At 37.3% G+C, this 17,147-nt stretch overlaps 1 protein-coding gene across 2 annotated transcripts in view; it reads right to left on the bottom strand.

Moving 5' to 3' along the window:
• Positions 1-2,931: 2,931 nt before the first annotated feature.
• The window catches only part of LOC109033769 (uncharacterized), a 74,257-nt gene continuing 60,041 nt past the window's right edge, over positions 2,932-17,147 (bottom strand). For both annotated transcript variants that reach the window (XM_019046540.2, XM_072296714.1), the window contains 9 exons: positions 13,213-14,268; positions 9,462-9,560; positions 8,732-8,800; positions 8,145-8,273; positions 7,556-7,630; positions 7,070-7,168; positions 6,065-6,157; positions 5,722-5,808; positions 2,932-4,440 (listed from right to left, as the gene is read on the bottom strand). In XM_019046540.2, the coding sequence (XP_018902085.2) occupies positions 4,357-4,440; positions 5,722-5,808; positions 6,065-6,157; positions 7,070-7,168; positions 7,556-7,630; positions 8,145-8,273; positions 8,732-8,800; positions 9,462-9,560; positions 13,213-14,268 (1,791 nt within the window). In that variant the 3' untranslated portion in view covers positions 2,932-4,356. The remainder of the gene's footprint in view (positions 4,441-5,721; positions 5,809-6,064; positions 6,158-7,069; positions 7,169-7,555; positions 7,631-8,144; positions 8,274-8,731; positions 8,801-9,461; positions 9,561-13,212; positions 14,269-17,147) is intronic.

Here is a 17,147-nt window from a genome sequence, read left to right as displayed (position 1 = left end):
GCAGTGCGTGAAGTAGCCCCTTAGGTTTGTAGGCGTCAGAGCGCGTTTCGAGCTGGCAGCACGCCGTGGCGCTCCCGGCGGGCGGATGGTGAACGATTAGTAGCGGGGAGAGCTCTCTGGTGGAGAAACTTCTACATCGTTCAAATTTTTTTTTAATTTTCGACTTTTAAAATTACACACTGGTCGTGTGAAAGCGAATTCTCAACGCTAGATGAAGTGTAATAACGAAAGGCGGATCGTGCACCATGCGCGCTGCGGTCAGCGCAGGGAGGCTCATGAAATTTTTTCCTGTGCTCCTGTGTCGGGGAGCTTAGAAAGGGGGGCAAAATTTGAACAAAGCGGGAAATGTTGAATCTTGGTCTGTTAGTGGGGTAAAGTAAGTGAATCGAAGGTACACTCCTTTGCTATAGACTACATATCCGAAGGAACGAAGCGCTCAGTTCCGTTCGTTCCGTTTCGTTTAAGTCTTGTCGTAAAGTTTGAAATAAATGACGATTTTTTTTCATGCGATTCTTTTCGGTCCAATCGCTCCCCGTCATTGGGAGATTGGACGAATGAAAGTCGGGTATGAAAATCTTTTCATTTTTTTGGGGTTGCTCTTTTGTCGAAGCGAGCGCAAGAGAGTGCAAAGCGCCCTTCGGGGGTTGGGCCGCCTAACGGCCAGGTGGCATAGCCCACTACTATCTTTATAATCTATCAGCACTTTACGCTTATTTGATCTTGCATTTTTTAGTGATTTAAACGCAGGAGTAGAAAAGTAAACAAGTGCATAACAAACATCGCCGGTTACCAGGTACAAACACACTGATAAATTTGTCTTCTTCATTCAATCTTCCACCCCTTTCAACCCCTAACCGCAAAATTGAGGTATTTATCTTTCATGTCGCATATTTTGCAGTTTACTCTGTTTTCAGCATCAATATGGGTGATTTTGAGAATTACAAAAAAATTTGATGTCGGTTGTTTTCCATAACTTCTTTACGGAAATGTTGCATATCTTTTACAGATAGCAGGACAAGAGGGGTTTCTTAATTCGCAAATTATTTATATCAACTCGTTTAGGATTTATGAAAATCAAAATAAAAAAAAATTAAGATTTAAAAACAAAATCTCGCTCGATCTCCCAGTCCGCGATGCCGACCTTTAGTTCAGTATTATACATTTTTCTGTAAACCTCTGAAATTGTAAGTTTCGGGACCTTTTTTCTTTCAAAAGGAATCAATGATTTAGTCAGAAAACAGAACACCTGTGTATGGATAACATCTGGTTTATTAAAAACCCTCATTTTTATGTACAAGGTTTACAAACATTGAGCACAAGGCGCCCATGACGATATTTTTTTAAGGTAACAGATCAATAAAAAACGAGAAAAAATCACACACAACCGGTTGATCTCATAACAATAGTGAAAGTTGCGAAAAACGTGTCTTGATTTGCGACGTTGTAGGTGTTTTGGTCGCATTTTTTTTCAAATGGAAAACCACCTTTTGGAGTATTAATAAAGCTCTTTACCATACGCAGAAAATTTTGAAAAATTTTCGAATCGTTTTTGTTTCTTTAAAAAAAATGGAACAGGTGTGGTTTTAAGGATTGTGATCAATTGCACGCTTTTTTGCGACTTTCACCATCTACATGGTTATCATCACACACCGGGACATGCAAATGAAGTAGAAGAGAAAAAGGAGGCGTAAACAGATTATTGGAAAGGCGTCATGCGTGCCTACTTCTATGTGGATTGTGGATAGTATAACAAACATGCAACTTATTTGATGCTTGCAGTGCCTAGTCACAACCGAGATAGCAGTGGCGTGGCGTGAATTGTGATATATCGATTGTTATGCCATTTAAACCTATGGAAAAGGATCGATAAACAGGGTGTTCGCAGCGGACACCTTAATAATCGATTCTTTACCATAGGTTTAAACGGCATAACAATCGATACATCGCAATTCTCGCCACGCCACTGCGAGATAGTTGTGTTATTCAAGGCAAGAGTTAGCGCGGGAGACCCGGACGATCTGAGAACTGGCCGTTTTTTCTAGCTAATTTTTTCTCTTTCTTTCGCTCTCTTCAGCCGTGTAAATTTACCATTAATGTTCGAAATCATCTTGAATATTTGTAAAGGTGCTTAAACCGCGGAGAAAATGAAACCCTTGGTTTGTGTCATGAGTCAATGGATATTTGCACCGATGATAGACAGAGTAAACACACCTAAAATTACTAAAATATGTTTTCTTTACTTTCACGTACACTCAGTAGAGTTCATCATCTGTAGTGCTAAAAAGTACTAGAAAGAAAGATACATTTTGATTTTGATACTCAACTAATTAGATTAACGCTGAGCTCATTCCAAAGATGCGATTTGTTTTTTGTCGGGAACAAACTTAAAAATGAATTGATTAAAACATTGTCGTTTTGATTAGCATTTGTATTTATTCTAAGTGGTTTAAATTCGAGTAAAATTCAACGGAAATGACGAATAATAAATAGAGGCTATCCTCTGCAACTGAACTAAGTCTTTTGACACCATTTTCATAGCAAATAAATACTAAAGAAAAAGCGCGAGAAATTTAATCAGTCTTAATTTCGTATTATTTTTAAAAGGAGAAGACAAATTTAGAGAAAAAGAAGGTCTTAAATATCGTTTTAGACTGACTTATAATCTAAAATCTTCCTTGTGGCAAAAATATTGTCACCTATACTTATTGCACATCTTCAGTACCGATTAAATATGCATACAGTGATTTTCATAGAAGATCACTCATCATTTTTATTACCACACCCACATGAGAAAAACATATTAATTAATGTATTTATTGGAGCCAAGTAAATCTCATAGTATAGCTTACAAGTTTTTGGCTCTCACTAAAAGATTTTAGAGGATCATAATTCTCCTATTTACATTTTTGATTTTCGCCATATATTTGAAAAAAAAAAAACCCTGAAATATTAGTTTTCCATCACAGATCTGATTTTTTTTCCAAGCAATTATGTATTCATTAAAAAATAAGGAGAAACGACGAGGTTTTTCTTTTAGCTCGATATTCAAAATATCATGCAAAGAAAGGAAATTTAAGGTAAAACTAAGAAAACATGTATCCCGATTGCACGTTCAAAATTTCCGCCTTCACTCTTTTCAAAGAGTGCTTATTTATTAGACATGTTCGTACAAAATCTCCACGAAACATTTTGAAAAGGACGGAGAAAATTACGGAAGAATAACATTAGTGACGATGAATCATTTCTCGAAAGAGTAGAATGAGACAGAAAATCCGCAACTTTGCAAACAGAGATACGTGGTCAAATAGTTTCACCGCATCAAAACATTGGCAATTCCAAAAGCACAAGCTAATATACTCACGTCGATTTTTTACTTTAAAATGTCCATTTTATCCATTAATTTCTTCATTTTGTTTCAAGAGAACGAATTTAAGTATAATGATTTTTGAAGATTTAAAAATTGTAGGATTTTTAGGTATTGCGATCCCTTGTGTATTTTAAAATTGCCACAGTATGACGTGAAAGGCCATGCATTGATTGGAATTTAACAACGAAGCACTGGAAAGTGACGATTCTCACAAGTGATCAATGGCGTGGCGTGCTTTGCGATAAATCGATTGATCTGCCATTTAAATTTATGGAAAAGGATCGATAGAAGGGTGTTCGCAACGAACACCTCAATGATCGATTTTTTACCATAGTTTCAAGTGGGGAAATATCGATGATCGATCATTAAAGCGCCTCACCACCGCCAGTAGTAGGTATTACTGTTTTTCCTCCATGTAATGCCACTACAAGTAATGAATCCATACGTGGCAGCTTGCCTCGAAATATATCGATTGTTTTACATCGTTTGAATGTGAACAAGAGCTGCCAACTTGGAGGAATTGCCTTTCTTTGAAAAATAAGGGTTGGATGATATCAACACCGCTACCCCTTTGTGTTGTGCAATAACTTATTGATATTGTTCAGCAAACTTATTAAAGTTATACTTTAACTTTTTGGAGTTACGCCCCAACTGATCGGTGCTGCACCAATAAGTTAAAGCACAACTCCAATAAGTTGTTTACAACCAAAATAAGTTTGCTAAAGCACCAATAAGTTAAATTTATGCACCAGCGTTGTTGGTTATGTCGAAACCACCCAGCCCTTTTATTTCAGTGTGGCTACAGCTAATGGTACTAGGATACTCGCTTATTATATTCGCAAGATTTCGATCACAACCATGATATGATAGTGAACGAGGAAATAATCACAGGAACGCAGTAAATGAGGCCATCCGCCATTATAGCCTTTTGAAAAATGAGAAAATTACTTTCGATCTCGATTTTCCTTTACATATGTCTAATTGTTATATCAGCCAGCAGAACCCGAGGCCAAAAAGTCTGTTAATGATCTTGTTCTCTGTCGTAAGAAATTCCGGAGTGATCGCGTTGCTCCCTGAAACAAAAGAAATCGAAATACACATAATTTTAGGACATTCATTGAAATAACCTCTCGGAGAACAAGGTGGTGGGCAAAGATGGTCAAGTGTTTTAGACGCATACAAAAAGGGCGTATTTCAAATAATAAACTAAAGCTATTTTTATATATCTTTTATATTTTTTTATCTCAATTTTCCACCTTGAGACGCACTTGTAAACTCGAGCTCGCGCCCTCTTCCCCATTAACGATACTACTTAAACAAAATTAATCAGAGGATAGTATCTCAACTTAACAAAAAGGAAAATTAACAACAGCTTTTAAGATTATTATTTGAGGATGAGCTCCTCCCTCCCCTTAAAAAACTCACAATTTGGCACACAGATTGTTACGTGCGCAAAGATCAATTTTATTCCCATTTCCTCGAGTGACGCCATTGAAATCCTTTCTCTCCCACACCTCTTCCGGGAGTGTTACATACAGGGTGTCCCAGGATTAAGTACGAATATTGAAGGAATCGATTCTTTGGGTCGAAAGAAGACGTTTTTGTGGTATAACTTTTTTTCGAAAAACGCTTTCCGTGGGGGCCCCATTACCCCCTATTATCAGCTCCTATTATTCCCTATCAGTCCCTATTATCTCGAAAACGATGAGTTATAGCGAAAAAACGCAGGTTACATTTTCTCAATATTTTTCAACGCTGAATCTTGGGGTGCCGTCAAAATCAATTTTTGTCGCTAGAAACATTAATTTTGGCCACTTTTAGGTTCGGTACCCCCCCCCCCCCCAAACCCCCTTAAAATGAGTTTTAGGTACCTTTTTTGGAGGTCAAAAATGAAAAGAACGCTAAAAATTACTTCCAGTTACCAATTTTCATTAATACTGGTTGATAAACATTGCCGCAGTGTTAAAAAGACGATTTTTTTCCTCCAATTTTGGGGAGTCGTCGCGCCCAGGGAAAGCGTTTTAGGAAAAAATTTATACCACTGAAACGTCTTTTTTCGACCCGAAGAATCGACTCCTTCAATATTCGTATTTAATCCTGGGACACCCTGTATATCATGGAGAACCCTAAACCTCTTCTCCTCCAGTTACACTATTTTAGAGGCCTGCTATCAGTCGAGAAGAACTTACGGCAATCCTTTACCGGAGTAGGCGTTGACATGAATTGCTGACCCTCTAGTTTCCTTACATTGAGTGCAGCTCATACTTGAAACATTTAGAGACTTACTAATACAAAAGATAGACAGTTTGCTGCGAAAAAAATGTCAAAAGTGAAAAAGTAACAGTAATATAAACCTGAACGACAGTGGCCATGAGTCGAGACATTGCTCTGGTGACTTCTAAGACTGCTCCTAAAAGACCCTCGTTCATTGGTCTCCCATACTGAAACAGCGATAAAAACAGAGATGAAACAGAGATGAAACAGAGGAACATACAGAGAAGCAGAGATAGACACAGAAATAGGCAGAGAAACATGGCCGAAATAGAAGCCACCATTTCCGAGGATGTGATCATTATTTCAGAATGTGCTGTTTTTGCCTATATGTAAAAATGAAGGCAAAAAATGACGCGGGCAAAATGACATAGAGGCCATAATTTTTAGGCTGGTTAACACAAAAAAAAGAAGGGGAAAACTTACGGTGTCATCCATTCCAAAATCGCTCGTGGCATCTGGTTGGTCGTTCTCATCAAAGTCTCCGAAGTCTGAAGAGGAAGTTTGCCTCGGCGGGTTCTGGGGAAAAAAGAACGTTCTCGATATATTTTTGCGGACTATTATTTCAAAATTTAACGCAATTTCCGTAGAACAAAATCCTAACGATTGAAATTTTGAAGATTGACGCTAAAACTATGAAAAACGTGAGTAGTAGGAAAATGAGGATTTGAACTGAAAAATTACATTGGTCTTATGGGAGAAAACGACATAATGTCGTTTTCAGTAAGAGGTAAGATCTTTTCGGATTCTACCACGATTGACGGATGCGACAGACCGTTGCGATGATGATACTAACGCCTTGATGATACCACCCCAAGCTTCCAAGCTCCAAGGTTGTCCGTATTGCATACGCACATGATTGAAGGCACTGCGAGTGCATACGCTAAGCAGCAATGTCCGGTCCGCGGAGCGCGAATCTGTTAATAAGTGTAAATAATCCTGGGTCTTAAAGCAACATTTTCAAGATTGTGAAGGTAAAGTAGCCAGTTCCTTCATTTTTCATGAATATCGATGGCTGAGGTTAAAAAAAAATGCATAACTCAAAATCTCCTTCGTGAATCTCCGTTCATTGTTTTCCCTAGTAGGAACTATCAAACAGTTTTCCTTGAAATTTTCAGGGAATTTTCTTCATTATTTCGAAATCATCAACAGACATTTCAAAGAAGTAAGGTTATTTTTTTATGATGAACATTAAAAATAATGAAACAAATCGGAGACTTTGAAACTTTGGAATGAAGATACAAATTTTCCGACTTCAACCATCGATTTGCAAGTGTAAGATCGGCATGTGATATGTACCAGTAAACCGAGGGTATTATACCTGTGAGATGTTAAAAATAAACAATTAATAATAATTATAATATAATTAATAATTATAATTAAATATAATATAATTAATATAGATAATTAATTAATAATAATTCAACTCACTCGAAGGTTCCCGAGCAGTCCCAATAACCGCAATGGAGCTGCAGTTGTTGTCGTAGGTTTCTTCTTCTTCGGTTTTTTCGTAGTTTTCTTCTCGTAGCTCTGTAAGAAAATATGGACATATTTCAACGAAATCGATTGAAATGACAGTAAATGAAAGAGAGAACATTTGGACTAACAAGCTGACTATCTCTGCGAGAGTGCGGGACAGTCTACCGTGAAAATGAAAATCTCTAAATTCTCACGAATCTTGTTTCATTAGTTTACGTTCAGATGTTCCCAGTTTTTGACTAAGCAAGTGTTGGAAAAACTCCCAACAAGTGCTTAATTCTAAGAAATTCACCCGGGGTATAGTTAAAATATTTAGAATAATCATTTATTTCACTTACGAGTATGGCACTTACGTACTAACTTTAATGAACCGGAAGAAGTAATATGTCCACATCGGTAATAAATTAGGTCCACAAGCCATATATATTTCAAACTTACCGTGATTTGATTTGCGTTTGGTCCAAGAATATCCGGAGATGACAAGATTGCGTTTAAAATCTCCGCCTGGCTCAGCTAAAGAACAAAAAAGTATGTAATTAGGTGTGATTTTAAATGATTTAGGCCATGAGGGACTGACACTAAAGAATAATTTTTTCTCTGAAACCGCATTCTTTACGCATACTTAATATCGTCAAAACTCCTGTTTAATTTGCAAATTTCTTGGAGTTTTTGTGCCAAAATGTTGGAAACATATTCTTGGAAGGGGCAGTGTCAATACTGAAATGTTAAGTTTTTCCACACTAAAATGGCGCTTCTTCTGTTTACATAGACTTGTTATAGCATGGTCGTCAGCGAGGGGAAAACAAATTTCTAAGGTTATACACGCTCTGTAATGCGAATTTTTCCTCATGAAAGAAGGCCGGAACTCTACACTGTACCAATTAAGATGAGTAAGAGTTTTACTCAAGATATGCCTGTGTAAATGAATAGTGAGACCTTGTCGAGCCAAGCTATTGATCAAGAAATGGTCATTGTTAACTACAAATAATAGGAAAAAAATCATTAAAATATAGTATAGTATTCTTACCTTAGCCCTATCTTCGTTATTCAATAACATGTTCAATGTAGAATTGTCAACTTCGCTTTTAAATTCCTCTGTAGCCATTCCTTCAGTTTTCATGCTATTTTCTAGACTTTTACCAATTCGATTGGACTCCTACAACATGAAAAAATTATACATTACAAAAACCTTGAAGGACAAATAATGAGCATCAATGATTTTACGAGAGAACATTTGAAATGTCTATCAAAAAACTTCAATGGTCTGAAACTTAAAAATGGCTACATTATTAAACGAATTAGACGGAGCAATATTAATTAAAAACAAAATCTACGAGTGAGATTTACGGAGGATCAAAAATTTAAAAATATTTTTCTAGAAATGAATTCAGTGTACACAGACAGTGGTGAAATAACGAGACAAAAACGACAAGTAAAAGCTACATTGCACGATTTGATAAGATGTTACGTTATTTTGTATTAATCAGATTGCGGATTATCGGTCATAATCAACAACTTTTCGTGGTTTTGTGAAAGTGGGACAGTCTACCATAGTCCAAAATTAGAAAATCGTAAGAGAGGCAAAGACGAGAACAGTTGATCATGCGGACTCACCACAAGTTTTTGGTTATCATTTGAGTCTTTCTGCATATTCTTCGCTCTTTCGATGGCTAATTCAATTATCTAGAAACATAAAAATACAACTGAATGTAGTGCACAAGATGAATAACATTTAGAGATTGTATCCTTAATAGGCAAACTTTCAGTTAACAATGTCTGTAAATAGTTTAGCATTCCTCATTGGCTTTATCAAAGGCTATGAAGCGATAAAAATGTGTATTTTTTCTAATAAATATTCTATTTGCGCTCCTCGGTTTGTTGGTTGCATATGCGGCAAAATTGAAGGCGAATCTTAGGCGGACGATACCTGCTAGTAGTTCTACCAACGCATTGTCTGTTGATTTCAGCAAAAAAGCCCAAGAGGGAGATAATTGTAAGTTTTAGAATGGTAGTTCGCGCTCTATGGTATGTGTGTTGCCTATGCAGCATAATTGAAGGCGACTTTCAAGTAAACGATGTATCTGTCAATAGATTTACGCATTTTTCATTCGGTTCTGGCACAAATTACAGAGGAGGACTCTTCGTTGCCCCTCTTTTTAGCTTTGATGGCGCTTGGTGCATCGCTCCTCATGCGCAATTATTTATCCGGCCTGGATGAAGAGACTTTTTCAAACACAAAAATTGTCATCAACTTGGAGTGGTAAAAACGGACAAAAAAGCTCAATTTTTTGTCGAGTGAAATAAGATCTGTAAGGAAGTACAAAATGAGACCTAAAACACTTACTTTATTGGCCAATACATTTGGATCTGTTTCAAATTCTCCTGTCAGCTTAGCCGCTTCTATCATGTCCATAACTAATTGGCTTTTCTCCCCCAGTTTTACCTGCGGAAAAATCAAATTAGATAAAGATGCTGTGAAAGTGCTTTTCGGTATTTTTTTTTTATCATGTATCAGTCTTTTCTCAAGCATGAATAAATTTGTGCGCATTGATACTGTAGGATAAATGTTTGAATTCATGGGCTTTCCTATGGTTTATTGAAAACACCAATATGTATGGGTAACAGAACGTTCAAATACCTCTTTGTATTACGTGCAATGATTCTTTTCTGATACATATGAAAAATACCGTGATAAACAAGGATCATGGTCCGTACTTTTTAATGTTTTTAGTAAGTGCAGAGGGGAAGAAAAGGTTTCCCTAAAAGTGTTTTGAGCGCTGTAATTAAAAAATGAACTGAACGAAATTTGCCGGCAGTTAATTTGTTTATTCTAGGATTAAAATATGTTTAAACTTTCCACAAATTGTGTTATGCCTGTACCAACTATATTGACCCGTATTTTGAATAATTTCTTGTCAATTAGGTATCTTATAAATTTTTACTTCTCTCAAATACTGCATGGTAATGCTATGAGATAATCTTTCTTTTGGAATAGTCTGGCGGGAAACAGTTTACTCGCAAATAAACATTCTGGAAAATTCATGCGATTTTTTTTAGAGCGCGCCAAAAAACATTGTGGGAACGCTTTAATACGGGAAAATATTCTACATCAACATTTTCTAGTAATATTGGGAATTGGAATAAACCCGTAATGTTGCATCGGTATTGTAGGTTGAAAATATTGTCGATGTTTTGTGGTCGAGTCTTATTCAGGATGAGTAAATTAATCACTCTCTCGATCAAGTTAAGTAACTGAACTAATGGCTGCGTTAGCTTCGTACTAATAAATTGACGTCCTCACGTAGAAATAATCTGTATGCAAAGGAGCCTTCAATTAAAGAACGTAAAATGTATCAGGATGATCTATGAGATATGCGCTTTTTCAAAGCTTTATAGGTAGGTATATGCCCTCTGTTTATTGACGTGTAGATGACATTTAACTCAGTATCTCAGCAGGCGCACAGTTACGAATACTTTAAATGTCAGCCAATCAGTGGCCGACTTATTCATTTTCTAATCAGGTAATTTTAATGTGCTGGGCAAGAACCGGGCGACTTAATGGTAGGTTGACAACATCGCTTTTCTTCCATTTAAATACAACATAAAAGATCGATTTCAAGTAACGCAGCGTGCATCGATATTATCGATTGTTTGAAATACATTTAAATTGAGCAGATCCACTGTTGCAAAATCCGAGAGTCTCCATTGGCGTAAAAGCGTAGTTTTTGCTGTACTTGGCAGACATTTAGGTGAAGTAAATCTCTGCTATATCGATGTCAGGGCAGTGGCACTTCTGGAAAGTTGGCAACCGCGTGTTTTTTCACTATTTAAATGCATGTAAAACAATCGATTCTTGGTGAGGTAGCTTGCCTCCTTAAAATCGATATTTTTAATAGATTTAAATGGAAGGAAAACAGTGCTGCCAACTTGCAAGATCGTCACTGTGTCAGGGAGACCGTAGATTTTAATGAAAGAGTTTGTGCGTTGAGAGCGAATTTGAAAGTTAATAATGCTCAACGCGCGATGAGCATGGCCAACAAGTCAGAGAAATATTTGACTGCGGGCTTAAGTGATTGTTAAAAAATCAACCAGATTCCACCACTGAGAACTTCACTAATGAATAACTATACAATACGCCGCGCTTGAAAGGAAGCTCTCACCGACTGCAACGCCAAACGCAGCAACCAGAATGCAAATGGAAAGGTTAAAGAAGCGCAAATTTTACATTGGAAGATAAAATCGGCCTGTTGCCGAAAAAAGTAACAAAAAATTAAATGCATTCCGACTCATGCTTCAATTAAGTTCCCTCCACCGTCCATGCAGACGAAACACCATTTCACACACAATTGGCCACATTCACTTTCCCCCGTTAATTTGACCTTAGAACTCAAGTGATCCGTTAATTATGTAAATGATATAAGCAGACACCCAATTAGTAACATCATTCCAAAAAGCAAGAAAGCATGCTATTGCATATATTAAAACCAAACTATTACTCGCCTCAATCTGGCAACGTGAAATATGTTATGAGGCTGCAGAGGTATTCAGCAGGAAAGTATTAAAGTATGACAACGAGGCATTTAGAATGGCTCCGAAGAATTTCCTGGTGAGCTGAATACCAAGTGCTTGCCGGTATAACATGGAATGGACCAAACGTGTAACACATCAATCTCCCTGTTTCGACACCATGCATATTTTTTTTTAAAATAACGACCTACGATACCTTCTTTCGTCCCATTAATCAAGTCAATAATGATTATTAACTGACTGAAAAATTATGTTGGCGGGAAATAGTTTTGTACGTCTGTACCCAGTAAAACTAAAATATCATGAATGATCCTCAGAGGAACTGAGAGATCTACGACAAGGAACTACTATTTTTCGCTCATTTTAAAAGCACTTACTTGCATTGGGAGAAGCAAAGTGGAAAGGCAGAAAAAGGGCTACAATAAGAGGAAGAAAAGAGGGGGAAAGAGGAAAAAAAGCGGAAAGAAAAAGAAGAATTAAAAGGAGGGAAAGAAGAGATATGGAAAGAGAATATGAGGAAAAGAAATGAGAAGAGGAAGAGAGAGAAAAAGGAGAAAATAGAGAAGAGAGAAGAAAGGAGATGAGTAACAATAAGAAAAAGAAGGTAAGGAAGAGGGATAGACGGAAAACAGGAAAAAGCGTAAAAAACGGAAATGAGGAAAAAGAAGAAGAGAGAGAGGAAGAAGAAAATAAAGAGAAGAAGAAGAGAAAAAAGAGAAGAAGTGTCTGCTTGAGCATGAACAATAAGGGTAATTATTTTGTTTCTAAAATGAGCTAGAAATGGTAGTTTCTTTTTGCAAAATGAAGTCCAATTATAATCAAGGTAGTGTCCACGGATTATACGGTCTGCTGTTGGTTCTTTACTCGTAAACTCGGTTAGCATGACACTAAGATTCCATCCCAAGAATATAGCACCGGCCCATATCCTAGTCAAGCCATATCGCCTAGATAATTATCGCAAATCTTTTCGCACCCCTACAGACCAGTGATGATTTGTTACTTTTACTGCTGCGTCTTTACTGATTTTCAAGGGTCTTCCCGGTGTAAATGAACGTATCGTCGCTCTTTTGGCGTAAAGGCGTATCTCGATTCCCGCATAAGCCCCAGAAAGCACGGATTTTTTTGGAAATCAGGGTTCACGTGAAAATTGAGGTACGCCTCTATGTCGATTGTCGATGTTGAGATCGATTTTTCTCTTGATGCTTGTCGTCATTTAAGAAATAAAGACTGCCTCAACAGTAGTGTCTTTAGCTTCAAATTCATTCTCTTTACCTTCAGTGGTACTTCTGAAATTTGGGAGTCATAAGAAGAAGGTGACCTGAATCGCCCCCGGCTAAATTAAAGCTGGTTAATCTTGGGACACCCAATGAGAGGATGCAAAAGTTGTTGAGCATTTCACAAATACGTTAATCATTACCATACAGTAATAACATCAGTGAACCATATTACCATCACAAAATAAATAAATAAAAAAAAAAACTCATCTCCTCAGCGTATCCGAGAATCTGTCAATCTACTAAACTATTCTACACGGCATCCATATTCCCAGCGAAACGCCGATCACTTACCATTGACTCAACGACTGACATATTTTCAGCGCTCAAAGATGACGTTTTGATAGACGTTTCTTCGACACTTTGATCGCTGACACTGTTTTGTACAGGCATAATACTCATCAATTCTGCTAGATCTTCCTCACGAGTCTTGGCAGACACCGTGCCGTTTGTCTGTTCGTTTGATTGCTCTGTTGTTGCAGGTGCCAGAGTCGAGGTCGTGACCATTTTCACAGTTATCGTCGGCGTAGAAGGGACCGGGAGAGGTTTAGCGGTTGTTTTCTCACTGGCTTTCGGGGTAGTCGGGGGCACCGCAATTTTAACTGGAGCTACCTTCACGGCAGGGGTGCTTTTGACCGTGGTTGTTTGAGGTTTCTTCGTGGTCGACGACATGACAGCGGACGTTTTTGACGTCATCGAAGCAGCCATCGGCTTATTCGCGTTCGTCGTTGTTGTTTGAGTGGTCGTGGCGATTATCGATGCGGATTTCGGTGTAGTTTTGGCGGTCATCTCTGGCGCTTTTTTGGTCGTTGACGGAGCCGGCGGTCTCGTGGTTGTCGTAATTGTCGTTGAGGTTGTGGTTGTCGTCGGAGCAGATGTGGTTGTCGTCGGAGCAGATGTTGTTGTCGTCGGAGCAGATGTTGTTGTCGTCGGAGCAGATGTTGTTGTGGTCGTCGGAGCAGATGTTGTCGTGGATTTCAGCGTCGTTGGAGGTGTTGATTTCGGTGTTGTTTTAGCCGGCGGTTTTGTGGTCGGTTTAGTTTGTGGTTTTGGAGTCGGTTTTTTCGTTGTTGTTGTGGCCTTTGGGGGCGCTTTTGTCGGCGCTTTTGTCGTCACTTTCACCGTTGTGGCTTTTGATGGCGTTGATGGAGATTGCTTTGGAGTCGCCGCGGAAGTTGAGGCCGGTGATTTCGTTGTTGTTGACAGCGTTGTAGGGACAGTTGTAGAGACGGTTGTCGTTTCCGTCGTAGCTGATGAGAACTCGGTAGTTAGGGGTGTTATTACTATACCCTCGGTTGTTTGCGCCGAAGTCGCAGGAGAGGAAGTTGTTGTTGATGAGATCTCTGTACTCTGTGGAACAAAAAAGAGGAAACGATCAGATCTCTTGCAGGGAAGTTTGTGACGCGTTGGTGAAGTGAAAATATGCATCCTAGAAATTCTAACCTATTTGTGAAATACATCAAGGACTGTGCTGCCGTGTTACAGAAAAAAACAGTAAGTGCATTCTGGGACGGTGGAAGGTCTTAAAAGTTGGCAACGCTGTAATTCATCCATTTAAATGTATGTGAAACAATCGACTCTTGATGAGGCAGCAGACTGTCTCACCTAAAATCGATATTCTTAGTGGATTTAAATGGTGAGAAAACAGTGTTGCAAAATCTCCTGGAGACCAATAAGTGAATTTCATATGAGCCACGGTTAGCAGATACTCTTACATGTCTCGAGGATCATCCCAGAATGCAATTACGGCTGTCTTCGTAACGAAGCAGTATGCTAGAAATACTATCCCGTTTTATAATAATCAATTTTAAAATTGAATTGGCCAATGATATAAAAGTTAAAAACTGTGTAAAAGATAACGGTAAAGAACGATAACTATTTGAAGTAAAGGAATCAGAAAAAAATAGATCCAATGTGGAAGCTTGCAAATTCATGACATTGACATTGATAATACGAAACTCATGTTTATAGGTATTGCTTTTCTATGATTTGATAGTGCACTTTTATGAAGGAAAAATTGCTTCATATTTTTTCGCGATTTGATTAAAATCTACATTGGTGCTTCGATACAGAAGGTGAAGTGACTGGTGTTAACTACTCCAATTTAGTGACAAACTACGGACAATCAGATATAATTATACAGTATGTTGTAAATGTTAATCTAAAGAACCACGTTAAGGTTAATGAATTGAACCCAACAGAAAGAAGCCGAATCTTATTTGTGAAAGAATTAGTTTCTTGTTGGTTACTTAAAGTCAGAATTAGATTTGTAGTTTAGTTACGTTAATTCCAAAAATTTTACATTAGAATGATAACTTTATCGCTTCATTCTTATACATTTTAATGCTGAGACTGAAAATGCGATTATTTCCTGAGCTCCTTTTCTGTTGAGTTAAATTCATACTTCCTGTGGAATGAACCACCAGTGACGTGAGTAATCATCACCACTCCCAAAACTATAAAACCAGGCCGCAATGCACTTGTGACTAACCCTTCGTTATTACCTTCTGCAGCCTTCTGCTCCCATTATCATGTTATTGACGCTATTAATAATGAGTCATAACGTATCGATACATCCGATTGATTTTCATCGGAAGAATTGAAATAGATTATGTCATTGCTAGTGTTAATAATTATCGAAGTCTAACGATCAAATCAGACATTTTGCCAAATGCCTTGACAAATGGTCAAACACTCTTACTCATCGTTAGATTAAAATCAAGAATCTTTTGTTTGGTTTTGACTGCACGGTGCTTTGAAAGCGTGAATACAAATTTTCAGTTAAACATGAGACTGTTTGAAGGCAGTTTTATTTATTTTTAGCTCTTTAGTAGACGTGTCTACCAAAATATTGCAGTATTTAATATAAAAAAGAAGTACCCGCACTTTGAACCTCAAGAATTTCTCAGAATCAAATGAAGCGGTAATTTAGAAAATCCGCAGTTCAAACGAGCTTCAGAGAGCTCTGCGCGTAAAAATCGGAAAAAATTCCGGAAATTATCAAGGATTGAAAGACTGATCAGGCTTTGAATAAAATATCCAACTTGACTTATTGCCCGTGACATATCGATGGCTAAACTCTGAGAGCAGGTGAGATGTGACGTGAGGAATTGCCTCTAATATTTTATTTTTTGAGAAAAAACGACCTCTTATTATTTCTTAACTCCGTAATTGATTTTTCTTCTTTCATTCAAAATTATTCTGGAAAAACTTAAAGCCGTTATATTCGTTTATTATAATTTGAAGGAATCTTAATATCTAATTTGAAAAATAGAATGAAATTGTGAATCAACCACTGTACTAATTGCGAGGGGCGTTGGTTCATTTGAAAGGTGTTGTTCTCAATGCTTCGGGAAAACTATAAATTATTTTCTGGGGTTCGTCCCCGATTTTTAAATCCCTAAAAACTCATAAATTGGATGAGGGGAAGTGGGGGTTTTTTGTTTTTTGTTTTTCGGAAAAGTTTTGTTGCTACGCATCTTACTTTACCGTTTGCTGTCTTTTTATCAGCTGTTTTCATTCAACAATCATCATTAAGTGAGGTTACTTCCAACACTCAACTGCCATCAACTTACACTTTTCTTTTCCCGCGTTTTTTTTTTTTTTTTTTTTTTTTTACGGTTTTTCATGATTGGTTCCATCTTTTTCCTATTGCCAATTTTTCCTCATTAAGTCAATAACCTCCAAGTTTTTTTTCTCATTTCCGATCAGAACTTTTCACGCTGTTTCTTTTCAATGTGTATAAATATGTTTATTATTAATTTCCATTTTCATTTCATCCTTTTTCTTCTGATTTATTTTTTTTAATTTAAAAATTGAACTTTTCAGTTATGATTTTGTTAAAATAATAATAATTTTTACTAATTTTAATTTTAAATTTAACAGTTGTTATGAGTGAAATTTTCAATGACCGAGGCGGTCGTCCTCCAAAACGTGGTCGCGTTTTCCAGAATTCTTCGCATGTTCGTTTAGTGAAGCAAGAACTTAACTCTGTTATTAGTATAGAAAATCAAAGTTTCATTTCTTCATTTCGGAAGTATAAAATGGATGATCAGAACTTTGATGAAACTTTTGTTACCAAATTTTCAGTCGGTTCAATGAATATAATTTGTCATCATTGTGATGCTCGCCATTTTCAGGGTGAAATGTCCAATGGTCATTTTAATAACTGCTGCCAAAATGGCTTAATTTCTTTACCGAGTATTCGGACAAATACCGATTTGAAATCA

Source organism: Bemisia tabaci, chromosome 2 (assembly GCF_918797505.1).
Source record: "Bemisia tabaci chromosome 2, PGI_BMITA_v3".
In the NCBI taxonomy this organism is placed as follows: domain Eukaryota; kingdom Metazoa; phylum Arthropoda; class Insecta; order Hemiptera; family Aleyrodidae; genus Bemisia; species Bemisia tabaci.
Note: the sequence above shows the minus strand (reverse complement) of the source record. Positions and strands in the feature narration are given on the sequence as shown.